Genomic DNA, 15694 nt, shown 5'->3' on the forward strand with positions numbered 1-15694 from the left:
TGCGAGGTGAGCGGGCGGGTGAGGGCTGCCTATCCAGGGGTACATGCATCTGAATGTTATGAGAGAGTTCACAGCTGCCAAGCTGTGAGTGGTAATATATGAATAAGGTGAGAAGACGAGTAGGATGCTGGCCCACTAGTTGAGGAAGCAGGGGGCGGCAAGAGAGATTGGTAGAATAAAGGGCAAGATGGGTCGGGTGGTGCTGGACCCGGAGGGGGTGAACAGTGTGTTGAGGCGTTTTACAGGAGATTATATGAGTCGGAGCCCCTGGTCAGAGGGAGTTCCCCAAGGTAGAGGAGTTGCCGCAGGTTTTTTAAGGGGGTAGAGGTTAGATGTGGGCGGTGGACAGGGAGGCCCGCAAATCACGGCCTCATGTTTTGGGCATGTCCGAAGCTGAAGACGTTCTGGCAGGAGTTTGCGGACGTAATGTCCAAGGTGCTGGGGGTGAAGTTGGCCCCGAGTCCAGAGGTAGTGATATTCGGGGTGTCAGAAGACCCGGGAGTCCAGGGGGTGAGATAGGCCGATGTCTTAGCCTTTGCCTCCCTGATAGCCTGGAGACAGATCCTGCTCGGATGGAGTGACTCAGAGCCGCCAAAAGCGGGAGTGTGGGTGAGCGGCCTTGCAGAATTCCTGAGGCTGGAGAAGGGCAAGTTCGTCTTGAATGGGTGGGTTGATGGCTCGCTCGGAGGTGGAATCCTTCTTTAAGGAGGACTGAGGGTTCAGCAAAGTGAAGGGAGATAAGGGGTAGGCGGTAAGAGGTAAGAGGGTTAAAATGGGGAAGCCAGGAAGGGAGAAGGGGGCGATATTGGGAAGCAGGGAGGTAGTGGGTGTTGGTTATTTATAACGTTGTATGATTTTTATTCTGCTTTTGTTTGTTGTGTGAAAATGGCTTGAATAAAATATGTTTTTAAATATGATTGAAACCGTTGGTTCATCAAGAGATCTTTTTATTTTAGGAACTGTTTCAAGATTGCCACCCGGTACATTTTTTAAACTCAAGAGCATTTGGCGTTAAGGATAAACCAATCACAGTCCGAAAGTGAGTACCTTTAAATTCCTAACTTTGTAAGATTGTTCTAGAATCATGATTAAGAATTTATTTACAAATGTCCATTTGGACATTCGATGGTGTAATCAAAACTTAACTATGTTACATAAGCATATATCAAATCATATATTATGGTAAAGATTGTAAGGCAATGGCCCCATTGACCTGCTCAGGTGACATCAGACATCCTGAGTGAAATGTTAACTGATCTCTTGTGCTAAATTATTTTAGATTTTTGCCCGATTTTCTTCCACTCCTTTCCCAATTCATGCTGACGCCTTTGAACAACTGCAACCTCCCACTGTGTCATTCACGTTGTCATTCGTTATTTGCAAGTGGAATCTGTCACAGGATCTGCCTGAGAAGTTTTATTCCCAGTGGAGGAGTTGAAAACCGCTGGATAATGGATGCAATCTAGCATATTGACTATTGGTCCTCCTTAGCATGTGGCAGTGGAGGAGTAGGACAGCCCACCCATCCTTTGGCTAATTAATGGCCACTGAAGGGTCTCCTCCTGCCCCTGCAGGACCTTACCAGTGATGAGTGGATCCATGGCAAGCGGTAAGTCTGTCAGATGAACTGAATGCTGGTGACCTGGCTGCATGGTGAGTAAGTGAGGCAATCCTGTTCGTACACCCTGTACCTGATGGAGCCCCCGCCACCATAGTATTCACCATGCTTCCTCCCCTCCTGATAGTGGCCCCTCACCCATTAAACCCATGCCTGGGCCTGTCAGGCCGGCCCGGCAAAGTCACCACACTTGCCTCGGTGTCCAGCTCTAGCCATCCTTTTCTTCTAAAATCTTTTTATTGGCATTTTCCAAATTTATCAACAGTTATATACATTGTTTGCCGCGTTAATTTATTGTATTATACAGAAAGGTTTAATTTACTCTCAAGTGTGCCATCCGAATCACGTCCCGGCATCGGAGCGGCTTGGTGGGATTTTCCGGCATGACCGGCGATTCTCCGACCCAGCGCGGGCTCGGAGAATCTGGCCTTCGTCTCCCAAACAGAGAATCCTGCTCTTTACCTCATCTCCTCTCTAATCTTTCTCGCAATCACTTTAAATCTACGCACGCTGATCACTGACCTTTCTGCTGAAGTAAATAGATGCTCCCATCCACTATATATATCTAGGCCCTTCACAATTTTTTTCACCTCAATTTAATCTCCCTCCAGCCCTGATGTTTTGAGTTCTTTAATTTTTTTTATTCTGTTCTTAGCTTTTGTCATTCAGACCGTTCTTGTATGCAAACCTTACTCCATATATTCTCAGCAATGTTTTCACTTTCCTCGAATTTACAGATTTTATCATAGCATGCCAGCGATGAACATAAGAACATAGAACATACAGTGTAGAAGGAGGCTATTCAGCCCATCGAGTCTGCATCGATGCACTTAAGCCCTCACTTCCACCCTATCCTCGTAACCCAATAATCCCTCCTCATCTTTTTGGTCACTAAGGACAATTTATCATGGCCAATCCACCTAACCTGCACGTCTTTGGACTGTGGGAGGAAACCGGAGCACCCGGAAGAAACCCAGGCAAACACGGGGAGAACGTGCAGACTCCACACAGACAGTGACCCAGCAGAGAATCGAACCTGGGACCCTGGCACTGTGAAGCCACAGTGCTATCCACTTGTGCTACCGTGCTTCCAAGGACACAGATTTTATTTAGATTACGACCGACACCAATTCTATCGCAGGTTCCCTTGCTTTCAATAGGTGACAGTTATTGTTTTTCAATAAAATAACGTTGCCTAATTGAATTCATATTGAGGGGAAGTTTGTAATAATTGGAGGTTTCAAAGAATTATCCAGCAAAGGCTCCTAAAAATCAGGAGTGGGATTCTCCGTTGCCCAACATCATAATCAGCAGTCGGGTGAAGAATCCATTCCAACACCCAAATGGGGACCGGCGCCGGTTTGATGCCGGTTTGCAAGTCTCCGCCCGCTCTGAAATGGCATCATCGCGCCACGCACCGCACGCCGTACCAATTGCGTTGTCGCATAAATGGCAGATCCTCCCGTGATGCTCCGCCCCGATTGGTTGAGTTCCCAACTGTGCGGTTGATGTGTGGTCTGAGCAGTTGGAAACCAGGCGTGGTGGCTGCGGATGGTGACCAGCACTGCTACAGCGGGATCTGTGCCGCTGGCCAGGGGGAGCTTCCACAAGGGTTGGAGGAACTGTTGGGGGACGGCCAGGAGGTGGTTTGTGGGGTCGCGGATGGTGGGTCGGGTCCGAGCACGGCAGGCACCATGTTGTACAGGACGACCGCTGCAGCTCGTCACCATGCGCATGCACATGCGCGGCCGGGGACATGGCCATTCTCTGGCCGTTTCCGGCACTGGAACGAGGTGTTTCACACGCACCGCTGCTAGCCTCTCACCAGTCCCGGAATCGGTGAGGGTTCGGGGCCGATTTTTGCATCATAAAACACCCGCGAATTCTCCGTTTCAGCCGGCCCTCAGCCGCTGAAACGGAGAATCCAGCCCCTGTGCCCATTACGTTGCTGTGTGCAGTTTCTTAGATATGTAAAGCCTTGCCTGAATGTGCTGTAATACATAATCCATAAGAATTTGTCTCATATATCAAGGTGTGTGTGGTCATTTTGACTGCCTATACTCATTCTCTAGACCCTTTAGGCAATAATATGGGAGTGAATACAAAGCACCATGTTCAATATCGGTGCTGAGTTCAGCACCAATCTGAAGTAAAATTTTATTGCAACAGTATATTACCTTCACAGTGTGGGGCCCGTTACAATTTTCATGAGATGAAAGCTATAAAAGAACTGCTGAGAAGAAAATATGTGCTCTCATAAAATGTTGTTGCAGGTTAGAGAGCACTTAGAATGGGAAAGCACACACTGGGACCCAAGACTCCCACGTCTCCTGCAACTTTTATGAATGTTACAGCATTTTAAAATTTGAACGTGGGCACTGCATAATGGCTGCGATGAATCTGTTGCACAGCAGCAACATATTGAGATAACACTTTTAATGCAGTGAAACATTGCAAGGTGTTTCATAGCAGCATTGTAAAACAAAATAAGACACCGAGCCGAGTCAGGAGATATTAGATCAGATGGCCAAGAGATAGGTTTTAACAAGTGTATTAAAAGAGGATAGCGAGCTGGCAGGCAGGCGCAGGCAGGTGCAGGCAGAGAATTCCATAGTTTGGGGCTGAGGCAACTGAAGGCAAATAGGTTAAAAGCAAAAAGGAACTCAAGGTCAAAGGAAAACATAACACACAGGTCATTTTAAAACTTATTTAAGAGACTGTCGGGAAAGACCATAGAGATCACAAACATTTTTTACCGAGTTGTCTCTGTGGTGAATGTAACTTGGTAATTCACACTGTATTTACCAATACCTTTGTAAGCGCAATAGTGTTATCCGACCACTAGGGGGAGTAGCTCTGGGAATGCTCAGGAGTTTGTACACGGCTCCACCCTTGGCTCCGCCCATGACTCCTCCCCCCGTGCTGCTGTATAAATACCCTTGTCCAGAGTCAGCCTGCAGTTCACCGAGAGTTCATCAACGGGTAACAGGCTGGCTCTGTAGTAAGTAGATTAAAACCACTGTTCATATCTGAAAGCACGTGTCAGGTGAATTGATGGTTCCATCAGTCTCTGAAGTATTTCTTCTGGTTTGCAGATGTGTTATCAAACAACAAGACAGACAGTCATTAGAGAGTCAGTATTAAAAAAGGAGCTATTGTGTCAAACATCTTTTCTTATGACACTATTGCTATCAAGCCATGTCTGCATATAAGGCATACAGAGATTTATTAAATGCAATCAGCTTGCTGAATTCAATTTTTTAAAAAATCTCAGTATGGCTGCACAGTGAATGTTTTTGAAATGTCCTGGTAACGAAAGGCCAGTATGGAGATTCTTTGCTGTGTTCTGTTCAAACCAAAGGCTGATTTAAGGGTTTTTATATTTATGTATACACAAAGGTGGCATGGTAGCACAGTGGTTAGCACTGTTGCTTCACAGCACCAGGGACCCAGGATCAATTCCCGGCTTGGGTCACTGTCTGTGAGGGGCCAGCACGTTCTCCATGTGTCTGCGTGGATTTCCTCCGGGTGCTCTGGTTTCCTGCCACAAGTCCCAGAAGACATAGGTGAATTGGACTTCTGAATTCTCCCTCAGTGTACCCAACAGGCGCCATGGTGCAAATGAGGACCAGGCAGAATGGCATTGGGGGTCTCCCAGGGGACCTGAATCCCAGTAGATAGCCTGGCTAAATGTGTTCATTATGGTACCCTGTTCCCATTCAGGGTAGGTCGCGCCCATAAAGTTTTACAACACAAAAAGAGGTCCATCGGCCCATTGCACTGGCCATCAAGCACCTATCTATTCTAATCCCATTTTCCAGCACTTGATCAACAGCCGTATAAAACAGTTTATTATCTGACTTAGCATGAGCAATCTTTTTTTTTCTTTTTTTTTTAATTTACAGTACTCAATTCATTTTTTCCAATTAAGGGTCAATTTATCATGGCCAATCCACCTACCCTGCACATCTTTGGGTTGTGGGGGCGAAACCCACGCAAACACGGGGAGAATGTGAAAACTCCACACAGACAGTGACCCAGAGCAGGGATCGAACCTGGGACCTCAGCACCATGAGGCAATAGGGCTAACCCACTGCGCCACTGTGCTGCCCAGCATGAGCAATCTTAAAGGAAGCAATTTGATCATTCACCAGCTGTTGGAAATTCATAAGCATTTTGCAATCGCTGATTAAACTTTTGATTATAGCCTATTAACAGCAAAATAAGAGATTTGAATTACATTATTTAACATTTGACCTTATTACATTTGATAATATGTTGTTTGCATTATGAGTCAACTGGACATCAGATAATATATAGGTTTTAATGTAATTATTCACAGATCAGCTTCTTCGGAGATATCATTCATAGAGGGCAGCAGTTTATTTGTGCCAGAATGCAAACACCAGTATCTTCTAGACCTGATTAGATATGCAGACAACGTTAGTCACTGGGTGTCTGCTGAAATTGTCACATGTGACACACCAAAGGTGAGCATTTTACATTTATCTGACAGGAATTAATTTATCATTTGAAACTTCACTGTAATAGTAAATACATTTTTGAATGGTAATGTTCTGTATTTTCTGAACACTGTGGGATAATAAAAAAATCTCCAGCATCTCACAAAATTATTAAGTATTAGAATCATAGAATTTACAGTGCAGAAGGAGGCCATTTGGCCCATCGAGTCTGCACCGACCCTTACAAAGAGCACCCTACTGAAGCTCACGTATCTACCCTATCCCTGTAACCCAGTAACCCCCACTTAACATTTTTTGGACACAAGCATGGCCAATCCACCTAACCCGCATATCTTTGGACTGTGGGAGGAAACCGGAGCACCTGGAGGAAACCCACGCAGACACGGGGAGAACGTGCAGACTCCGCCCAGACAGTGACCCAGCTGGGAATCGAACCTCGAACCCTGGAGCTGTGGAGCAACTGTGCTAACCACTATGCTAAGGTGCTGCCCCGGATTGTTATGGATCAGTTCAGACCCTTTATCTTTTTGAAAATAATTTACATTCAGTCAGGACGTATTCAATCAAAACTAATTAAAATGTAATGCCATCCATTAACATCCATCCTAGTGAAACCCAGGTTCCATTCTTGACCATCTTTCCTCCTTTAGATGCTGCCTTAGAGATGGTGACCCTGAACACTAGGGTTCTTTCAATCTCCTGTCGTAACTTTGGCTGTTTACATTACTTCCCTGAAAATTACTCCAACACATTCACTTTCATATCAGAATGTGTGAAATGTCATTTTACTCCTCCATCGTTTACTGAAAAGTATTCTGTTAATGCAGCATTTTCAGCATAAATCCGTTAAAAAATTTCTTGCATACTTATATATCCTGCCCTACTATTTCAAAGAAATAGTTTTGTACTTTTTGTTCCTGCTTACTTTTATGCAACCATTTCCAGAATTCCTTCCAAACTTTTAGGCAGGAATGTTCCAACGCACCCCTCACGGTGCCAAAGTCTGCAGCATTTTGCATGGCTTGCCCGCATGACAAGGGTTGACTTCAGCGGGACCAAAAAATCCTGTCGGTGGGAAAGGTCGGAAAATCCTGCCCTTAATCTTCGGCCACGTGTGCCCCTTCTGAGACACATGTTCATACATGATACCAAACAAGAACCATTCTGTCTCACCAAAAATATGTTCACATTTCTCCACAACAGAAGTGAGAGATGCCTTGGGAACATTGCCTGAAAATCAATCTTCTTGGAATTGGTGTGGAGGCCTTGTTCATTAATTGTCAATGTTTAAACTGATTGCTTGGGTGCTTGAGAAATATTGAAGCAATTTTATTATCATGTGTCATTGTGTCATGCTCTTGCAAATCACACACATTAAATCTATTATTGTGATGACACCCTGTTCTAGGTCGCAGTCAATTCAGCCCCCCTTGACCTAGAGTTGCAACACAATTGAATTAACAAATAATTCTTGGAAAAATACCAAAAGTCTTTGGCCCTTGGCTGCCCAATAATTACAGTCACCAGGTTCATTAATTTAAACACAATTAATTTTTATTAGTAACAAGAACTACAATGAAATATGCATCAAATACAACTGGGCAACAAACATCTAATTCCTAATCCTGCACTTTAACTTGCCCCTCACCCTCTACATACACACACACAGAGAGGGGAAGAGAGGGGTGAAAATAATAAGTAAAAGGGAAAAGAGTCTTTGATTCAGATAATTTCTTCAATCACACATTCCCCCCCCCCCCCCCCCCCCCCCCCTCCCGCACATGCGCTGGGATCATGCTAGCACACGCTGGCACTCCCGCGCATTCGGCAACTCGCGCCGGCCGGCAGAGGCCCTTTAGTGCCGGTTGGCGTGGCACCAAACACTCCGCTGCCGGCCTGGCCCCTGAAGGTGCAGAGGATTCCGCACCTTCCGGGCGGCCCGACACCAGAATGGTTCACGCCATTCCTCGGCGCCAGTGCGGCTTGCCCCGCCGGTTAGGGGAGAATCCCGCCCCAGGTCTTGTTTGCAGCCTGTAATGGCTTTACTGCAGATTCATTCATTCGGGTTCTCTGGAGGTTCAGGAATACATCAACTCACAGCCTTCCAGGAGAGAAAGAGTGAAAAGAGAGGGAACAGGTGCTTGTCACCATGTGTCCAAGTCTCAACTCTGCTTTCCTTTGATCTCTGGAAATCACCTCACTCAGACAAGATTCAATCACCACCTCTTTTTGTTTTAACAGACAATTTTATTGAGGTATTTTTTGGCATTATAAACAATAACAATATACATTAGTGTGCAGATACCAATTACAAAAAACATAATGCAAATAACAGTACCTCTCTCGCAAATAGACCCGCCTATTCTTCCCCCCTACTGTACACTATTCTACACGCCCCCCCCCCCTCCCCCGCTGACGATTAGTTCCCCGCGAAGAAGTCGATGAATGGCTGCCACCTCCGGGCGAACCCCGATAGTGATTTTTTTCCAAGCCGAGAAAACTTGCCATGTCCAACAGCCATACTTCAGTCTCCAGGCCAACAGTATTCGTCGCCAGGCTATCAGGGAAGCAAAGGCCACAACGTCGGCCTCTATCCCCTCCTGTACTCCCGGGTCTTTCGACACCCCAAAAATTGCCACCTCTGGACTCATCGCCATCCTTGTTTTCAGTACCCTGGAAATGACGTCCGCAAATCCCTGCCAGTATCCCCTGAGTTTTGGACACACCCAGAACATGTGGACATGGCTCGCTGGTCCTCCCCCACATCTAGCACACTTGTCCTTCAGCCCAAAGAATTTGCTCATCCGGGCCACCGTCATGTGAGCCCGGTGAACTACCTTGAACTGAATCAGGCCGCGCCTGGCACATGTTGCGGTTGCATTTACCCTCCTCAGAGCGTCTGCCCATACTTCTCCCTCCAACTCCCCACCAAGCTCCTCTTCCCACTTGAATTTCAGTTCCTCGGTCCCTGTGTCCTCTGCTCCCATAAGCTCCTTATAAATTTCCTAGACTCTCCCCTCTCCTTCCTCATCCCTGGAAACTACCCTGTCCTGGATCCCCCTTGGTGGAAGGCATGGAAAGGACGGGGACTGTCTACGTACGAAATCCCGCACCTGCAAGTAGCAAAAGTCTTTCCCCCTCGCCAGCCCGAACTTCTCCAGTGAAGCTCTCTTCCAGGAACAAGTCGCCCATCCTTCCCACTCCCGCCCTCAGCCACGCTCGAAACCCACCATCCATCTTCCCCGGGACAAATCGGTGGTTGTCAAATATTGGGGATCAGACCGACGCTCCCACTTCCCCCGCATGCTTCCTCCATTGGCCCCAAATCCGCAAAGCCGCCACCACTATAGGGCTGGTGGAGTACCTGGCCGGCGGGAGCGGCAGGGGAGCCGTGACCAGGACTGCCAAGCTGGTGCCCCTGCATGAAGCAGCCTCCACCCGCTCCCAAACCGACCCTGTACCCACCATCCATTTCCTTATCATGGCTATGTTAGCCGCCCAGTAGTAGTTGCTGAAGTTCGGCAATGTCTGTGCCCCCTCGCTACGGTTCCGTTCCAGCATCCCCCTCTTTACCCGCGAGGACTTCCCCGCCCAAACAAATCCCAGGATGATTTTAAAGAAGGACCACGGAATGAAAATAGGGAGACATTGAAAAAAAAACAGGAACCTCGGGAGGATCATCATCTTCACCGTCTGTACTCTTCCCGCTAGTGACAGCGGGAGCGCATCCCACCTCCGAAACTCGCTCCTCATTTGCTCCACCAGCCTAGACAAGTTCAACTTATGCATCTTGCCCCAGTCACGCGCCACTTGCATCCCTAAATACCTAAAACCTTCCCCAACCAGCCTAAACAGTAGCTCCCTCAGCCTATTCTCCTGACACCTCACCTGCACCACAAACATCTCGCTTTTTGCAATGTTCAACTTGTCGCCCAAAAACTGGCCAAATTCCCCTAGGATTTCGATAATCCCGTCCATTCCTGCCGCTGGATCCGACACATACAAAAGCAGGTCATCCGCGTAGAGCGAGACCTTGTGTTTTATCCCCCCCCCACCCTCTGACCATTCACTTCCATCCCCTTGCCGCTCTCAGAGCAATTGCCAGCGGTTCTATGGCCAACGCAAACAGCAATGGAGAGAGGGGGCATCCCTGTCTTGTCCCGCGGTGTAGTCTAAAATACTCAGCTGTCGTCCTGTTCATCCTTACACTAGCCTCCGGGGCCTGATGTAGCAGTTTAACCCAGTCCACAAAGCCCTCTCCAAACCCAAACCGCCCCAGCACCTCCCATAAATAGTTCCACTCCACCCGGTAAAAAGCCTTTTCAGCATCCATTGCCACCACTACCTCCACCTCTTTGCCCTCCGGGGGCATCATAATCACATTGAGTAGCCTTCTTAGATTGGCTACCAGCTGCCTGCCCTGAACAAACCCCGTTTGATCCTCCACAATCACGACCGGTACCCAGTCTTTGATTCTGGACGCCAGGATCTTGGCCAGCAGTTTAGTGTCCACATCAACCAGGGAGATTGGCCTATAGGACCCACAAGCTTCCGGATCTTTATCCCGTTTTAATATCAGCGAGATGGTGGCTTGCGACATCGTCGGGGGTAGCACCCCATTGTCCCTCGCCTCGTTAAACACCCTAACCAGCACCGGCCCCACTAATCCCGAGAACTTTTTGTAGAACTCCACTGGATACCCGTCTGGCCCCGGGGCTTTACCTGACTGCATGGCCTTCAGGCCCCCCATTACTTCTTCAGCTCTAATCGGGGCCCCCAGACCCTCTACCATCCCCCTGCCCACCTTTGGGAAGGTCAGCCTATCTAAGAAGCGCCTCATCCCCTCCGGCCCTGTGGGGGGTTCCGAGGTATACAGCTTGCTTTAAAAGTCCCTGAATACCCTGTTCAATCCTGCCGGGTCTCCAACCCGGTTCCCTGCCCCGTCCACTACCGTCCCTTTTTACCTGGCCGCCTCCCTCTTCCTAAATTGCTGTGCAAGCATTCTGCTGGCTTTCTCCCATTACACATACACTGCGCCCCTGGCCTTTCTGAGCTGCTCTACAGCCTTCCCAGTGGATAGCGCCCCCAGCTCCGCCTGCAGTCTCCGTCGTTTCCTAAGTAGCTCTGCCCTCGGGGAGTCCGCATATTCCCTATCCGTCCGTATCATCTCCTGCACCAGTCTGTCCATCTCCGTCCTGTCCGTTCTGTCCCTATGGGCTCGGATTGAGATCAGTTCCCCTCTCATCACCGCCTTCACCGCCTCCCAGAGCATCGCTGCTGAGACTTCCCCTGTATCGTTGACCTGCAGGTAGCCCTGCATGCATTTGCCCACTCTCACCTGCCAACAATCCCACCTCTAACCTCCATTGTGGGCGCTGGTAACTTTCTTTGCAGACCAGCAGGTCGACCCAATGTGGAGCATGGTCCGAAATAGTGATCGCCGAGTATCCTGTATCCCTCACCCCCTCCAAAAAGTCCCTACTCATAATAAAGAAGTCAATACGAGAATAAACCTTGTGAACATGTGAATTGAACGGGAACTCCTTCCCCGTCGGCCGGCTGATTCTCCAGGGGTCCACTCTCCCCCCCCCCCCCCCCCCCCCCCCCCCCCCATTTGTTCCATGAACCCTCTCAGTTCCCTTGCCATTGCCGGGACCCTGCCGGTTCTGGAGCACGACCGGTCCAGGTTGGGAGCGAGGACTGTATTAAAATCCCCACCCATAATCAACTTGTGCGAATCCAAGTCGGGGATTTTCCCCAGCTGCCTTTTGATGAAATCTACATCATCCCAGCTTGGAACGTAAACATTCACTAGGACCACCCTCACCTCCTCAAGCTTGCCTGGAACCATGGGAAATCTACCACCCCCATCCACAACTGTGCTGTCTGCCTCAAATTTAATCCGTTTGTTAATCATGATCGCGACCCCTCTGGTCTTAGTGTCAAGCCCCGAATGGAAGACCTGGCTAACCAGCCCTTCCGTAATCTAATCTGGTCCGCCACTTTCAAATGTGTCTCCTGCAGCAACGTTACATCCGCCTTCAGAGCCCGTAAGTGCGCGAACACACGTGCCCATTTAATCCTCTAACATTCCAGGTGCTCAGCCTGGTTGGAGGCACCCTGCCCCCCCCCCCCCCCCCCCCCCACCAATCAGCCATCCCCTTTCTTGGGCCCACCCCCTGCCCATGTGCCGCGCCTCCCCTGGTCCGCCTCTTGGCAGCTCCCACCCCTGACCTCTTCCCTGTTACCTGGTTCAGTTCCCTCCCTCGTCAGCAGATCATCTTCCCCCCTCCCTCCCCCCCCCCCCAGCAACAACCCCTTGTAACCTAACCCCTGCCATATACTGGCTGTATACACACCCCCCACCTCGATCCCGTTGACTAGCTCAAAGTAGCTAGCCTGGTGGTTGTCACCTCCGGCGCCATCATGTCTCCTCCCTCTCCCTTCCCCCCGTCTATCAACACCACCTCTCCAGAACAGCCCTGTTCCAGCAATCGCTCTGGGACCGAAACAGAGAAAGAAAACAAACAAAGAACAAAGCTCGCCTCCACAATAGTGCAATTCAAACTGTGTAATGAGGTGGGCGCTATCACCCACCCCCCTCTCAACATACCCAGAAAAATAGCAAAAAGAACCCGAACAGCCCCCCAGCACCCAATAACTTAAACTTTAACTATAACTTTGGCAGGCAGCACGGTGGCCTAGTGGTTAGCACAACCGCCTCACGGCGCTGAGGTCCCAGGTTTGATCCCGGCTCTGGGTCACTGTCCGTGTGGAGTTTGCACATTCTCCCCGTGTCTGCGTGGGTTTTGCCCCCACAACCCAAAAATGTGCAGAGTAGGTGGATTGGCCACGCTAAATTGCCCCTTAATTGGAAAAAAGAATTGGGTAATCTAAATTTTTTTTTAAAAAGAAAAAAACTATAACATTGGCTTTAACTTTAAAACTTTCAAACAGGCAAACACAAACACAAGAACACCCCCAATTTTAAGTAAAAGAGCATGCCGAACGACATCGCTAATATGAAGGGCAATCTGTGAACAAATGCAAACATCCATTAATACACTCTAACTTGAGTCCATGGGTCCTCAGTTCGGCACCAGCCCATGCCCCTTAGCGAAGTCCATCGCTTCCTCCGGGTCGTCAAAATAATGTTGCTTGCACTCTGTGTGCCCTGTCCAGCTCCAACGGACGCGGGAAGAAATCATCCCCCACCAGCATCTGCAGCATGTCTGCCACATATGCCGTGGCATCCACTCCCTCGACCCTCTCCGGGAGCCCAATGATTCTCAGATTCTGCTGGCAAGACCTGTTTTCCAGGTCCTCCAGCCTATCCATCAGCCTTGATTGTTGCTCCTTCACCTTTCTAATTTCCACGTCCGCTACCGTTTGGAAATCCGCCTGCTCTTTCACTGTCTTCTCCAGTGCCTGGACCTTCTTATCCTGCATGTCCAGCCTTTGATCCAGTCGCTCCACCGCTTTGTGGAGCGGTTCCAAATTATCCCGCTTCAGTGCTGCGAAGCTCTCTTTCATGACCTTCAGCATGTTGTCCAGTGCTGTCTGGACCGTCCGTTCCATGGTCCGTTCATTGGCCATCTTTCCTCCCACTTGAGCTTCCACACCACCTTTGTTCAGCCCCTTCTTCGCCTGTTTTCGCTCCCTTCTGCTCCTTAAGTCCATACAACTCTGTATGGATTCAGATCTAGCCTGCTATTGTTTTTCACTCCAGCGCTCAAAAGTTCAAAAAAGTCGGGGGGAAAGGTCTTAAAGTCTGACCGGAGCGAGAGCCACCAAATGCGCGACTTACTCCCTCACAGCCGCCACCGGAAATCCCAATCACCACCTCTTACCAGGCGGAAGATGACCTTTTGACCAATTAATTGGCCACCAAACAATGAAACTGAGCCCCTCCCCATCTCTCAGGTGCCACAAAGTCTGGGTCTGCTGATCGAAAACCGGCATCAAATATGACATTGCAACCTCTTGAATTCCTTATTCTCTCTGCTGCTTGACTTAAAGATACATGTCCATGAAGCATCCAAGGATCAAAAATGATAATGTCAAAAACAAAGAAAAGGGAAATAAGGGAAGCAACAGGAAGGACCCTTACTTACATTGTCAAGAATGATGTAGAAATTATGTAGAAAATGTGCATACTGCCATTCTATACTCAGAAAGGAAAAATAATCTTTGAGATGTATTTATGTTTTTGTCCTTTGCAGGCACAACATGCACAACTATCAAAATTTCTATCAATTGCAAAGATTTGTTATGAATTGAGAAATTTTGCCACAGCCATGCAGATTCTTAGTAGCCTGGGAAGCCTGATAGTGCGCCAATTACCTGTAAGTAATTACTGAGAGTGGGAAAGAACCAGTTCATCCCAGTCTAATCAGTCTGTCATATGTACAAGCTTAATTGAAACTTTCTTCAACATTCCCCAACATTTCCCAAGTCCTGCTGGATTTAGGCATTGCATCTCACAACTTCAGTCCCAGCCGGATGGCTACTAATCTGTTTTAATCAGAGATAGATCAATCACTGTCACTAGTTCTAGGCAGCTCCTTTAACTTGGAGTGTAGAAGCAAAACTGGCCCACTTTAGTCTGATTAGTGGTCCATGGCAATGCCGACCATTAATGTATGTCTTCTACATTACATCCTCAGCATCACAACTGTTGACAGGAGAGGTGGACTTGCAATGAAACATCATGCTTAGGGACATGGCTCAAACCAATGGGGGGTCCTTTGCTGGCCTATGGCTGTGGGGGCACCAACCAGAGGCCGATATCTCTAAATTTTCTGAAAGGCGCAAATCAGCAGTCAAGAACAACATCGGGCTCTGATTGGTCGAGTCCCCTTACAGCAGTAATACACTATTTTGTTGATGGTGTTGATGACTTGGATGGAGAGAGAGCAGTAACGAGAATCTACAAAATATATTTATTTTAAAAGTAGCAGCCAGGTTTCTGACCCAGAGCTAAGGAAGCCAGATAACCTCAAAGGTAGTAATCTCAGGATTGCTACCAGTGCCACGAGCTAGTCAGAGTAGGAATGTCAGGATAGATAGGATGAATGCGTGGTTTGAGAGATGGTGCAAGAGGGAGGGATTCAAATTCCTGGGGCATTGGAACCGGTTCTGGGGAAGTGGGATCAGTACAAACCAGACGGTCTGCACCTGGGCAGGACTGGAACCGATGTCGGGGGGGGGGGGGGGAGGGGGGGGGTGGTTGCTAGAGCTGTTAGGGAGGGTTTAAACTAATGTGGCGGGGGGGTGGAAACCAATGCAGGAAGTTGGAAGGTAGTAAAACAGGGACAGAAGCAAAAGTAAGTAAGGGGAAATGTGTACGGCAGAGAAGCCAGTCAAAAATCAAAATGGGCGACAGGACAAGGTACAGTGACTAAGGGGAGCTCAGTGAATAGGCCCAGTAATACGAAAAGGAATAAAACTGGAAGTAAAAAGGTTAATGGTAAACGACGCGGCAGGTTGTTACATGAATATATGGGTTCAATGACAAGGAAAATTAGGAGAAAAGTTAAGAGGAAATATAACTTAGGAGAGGTTGCTGATCGAGGTGTTAAGATTCAAAACA

At 48.4% G+C, this 15694-nt stretch overlaps 1 protein-coding gene across 4 annotated transcripts in view; it reads left to right on the top strand.

Moving 5' to 3' along the window:
• Positions 1-15694, top strand: part of LOC119979536 (kinase non-catalytic C-lobe domain-containing protein 1) — a 261428-nt gene that overhangs the window by 217557 nt on the left and 28177 nt on the right. For all 4 annotated transcript variants that reach the window (XM_038821918.1, XM_038821915.1, XM_038821916.1 and 1 more), the window contains 3 exons: positions 957-1039; positions 5961-6108; positions 14325-14447. In XM_038821918.1, the coding sequence (XP_038677846.1) occupies positions 957-1039; positions 5961-6108; positions 14325-14447 (354 nt within the window). The remainder of the gene's footprint in view (positions 1-956; positions 1040-5960; positions 6109-14324; positions 14448-15694) is intronic.

Source organism: Scyliorhinus canicula, chromosome 16 (genome assembly GCF_902713615.1).
Source record: "Scyliorhinus canicula chromosome 16, sScyCan1.1, whole genome shotgun sequence".
In the NCBI taxonomy this organism is placed as follows: domain Eukaryota; kingdom Metazoa; phylum Chordata; class Chondrichthyes; order Carcharhiniformes; family Scyliorhinidae; genus Scyliorhinus; species Scyliorhinus canicula.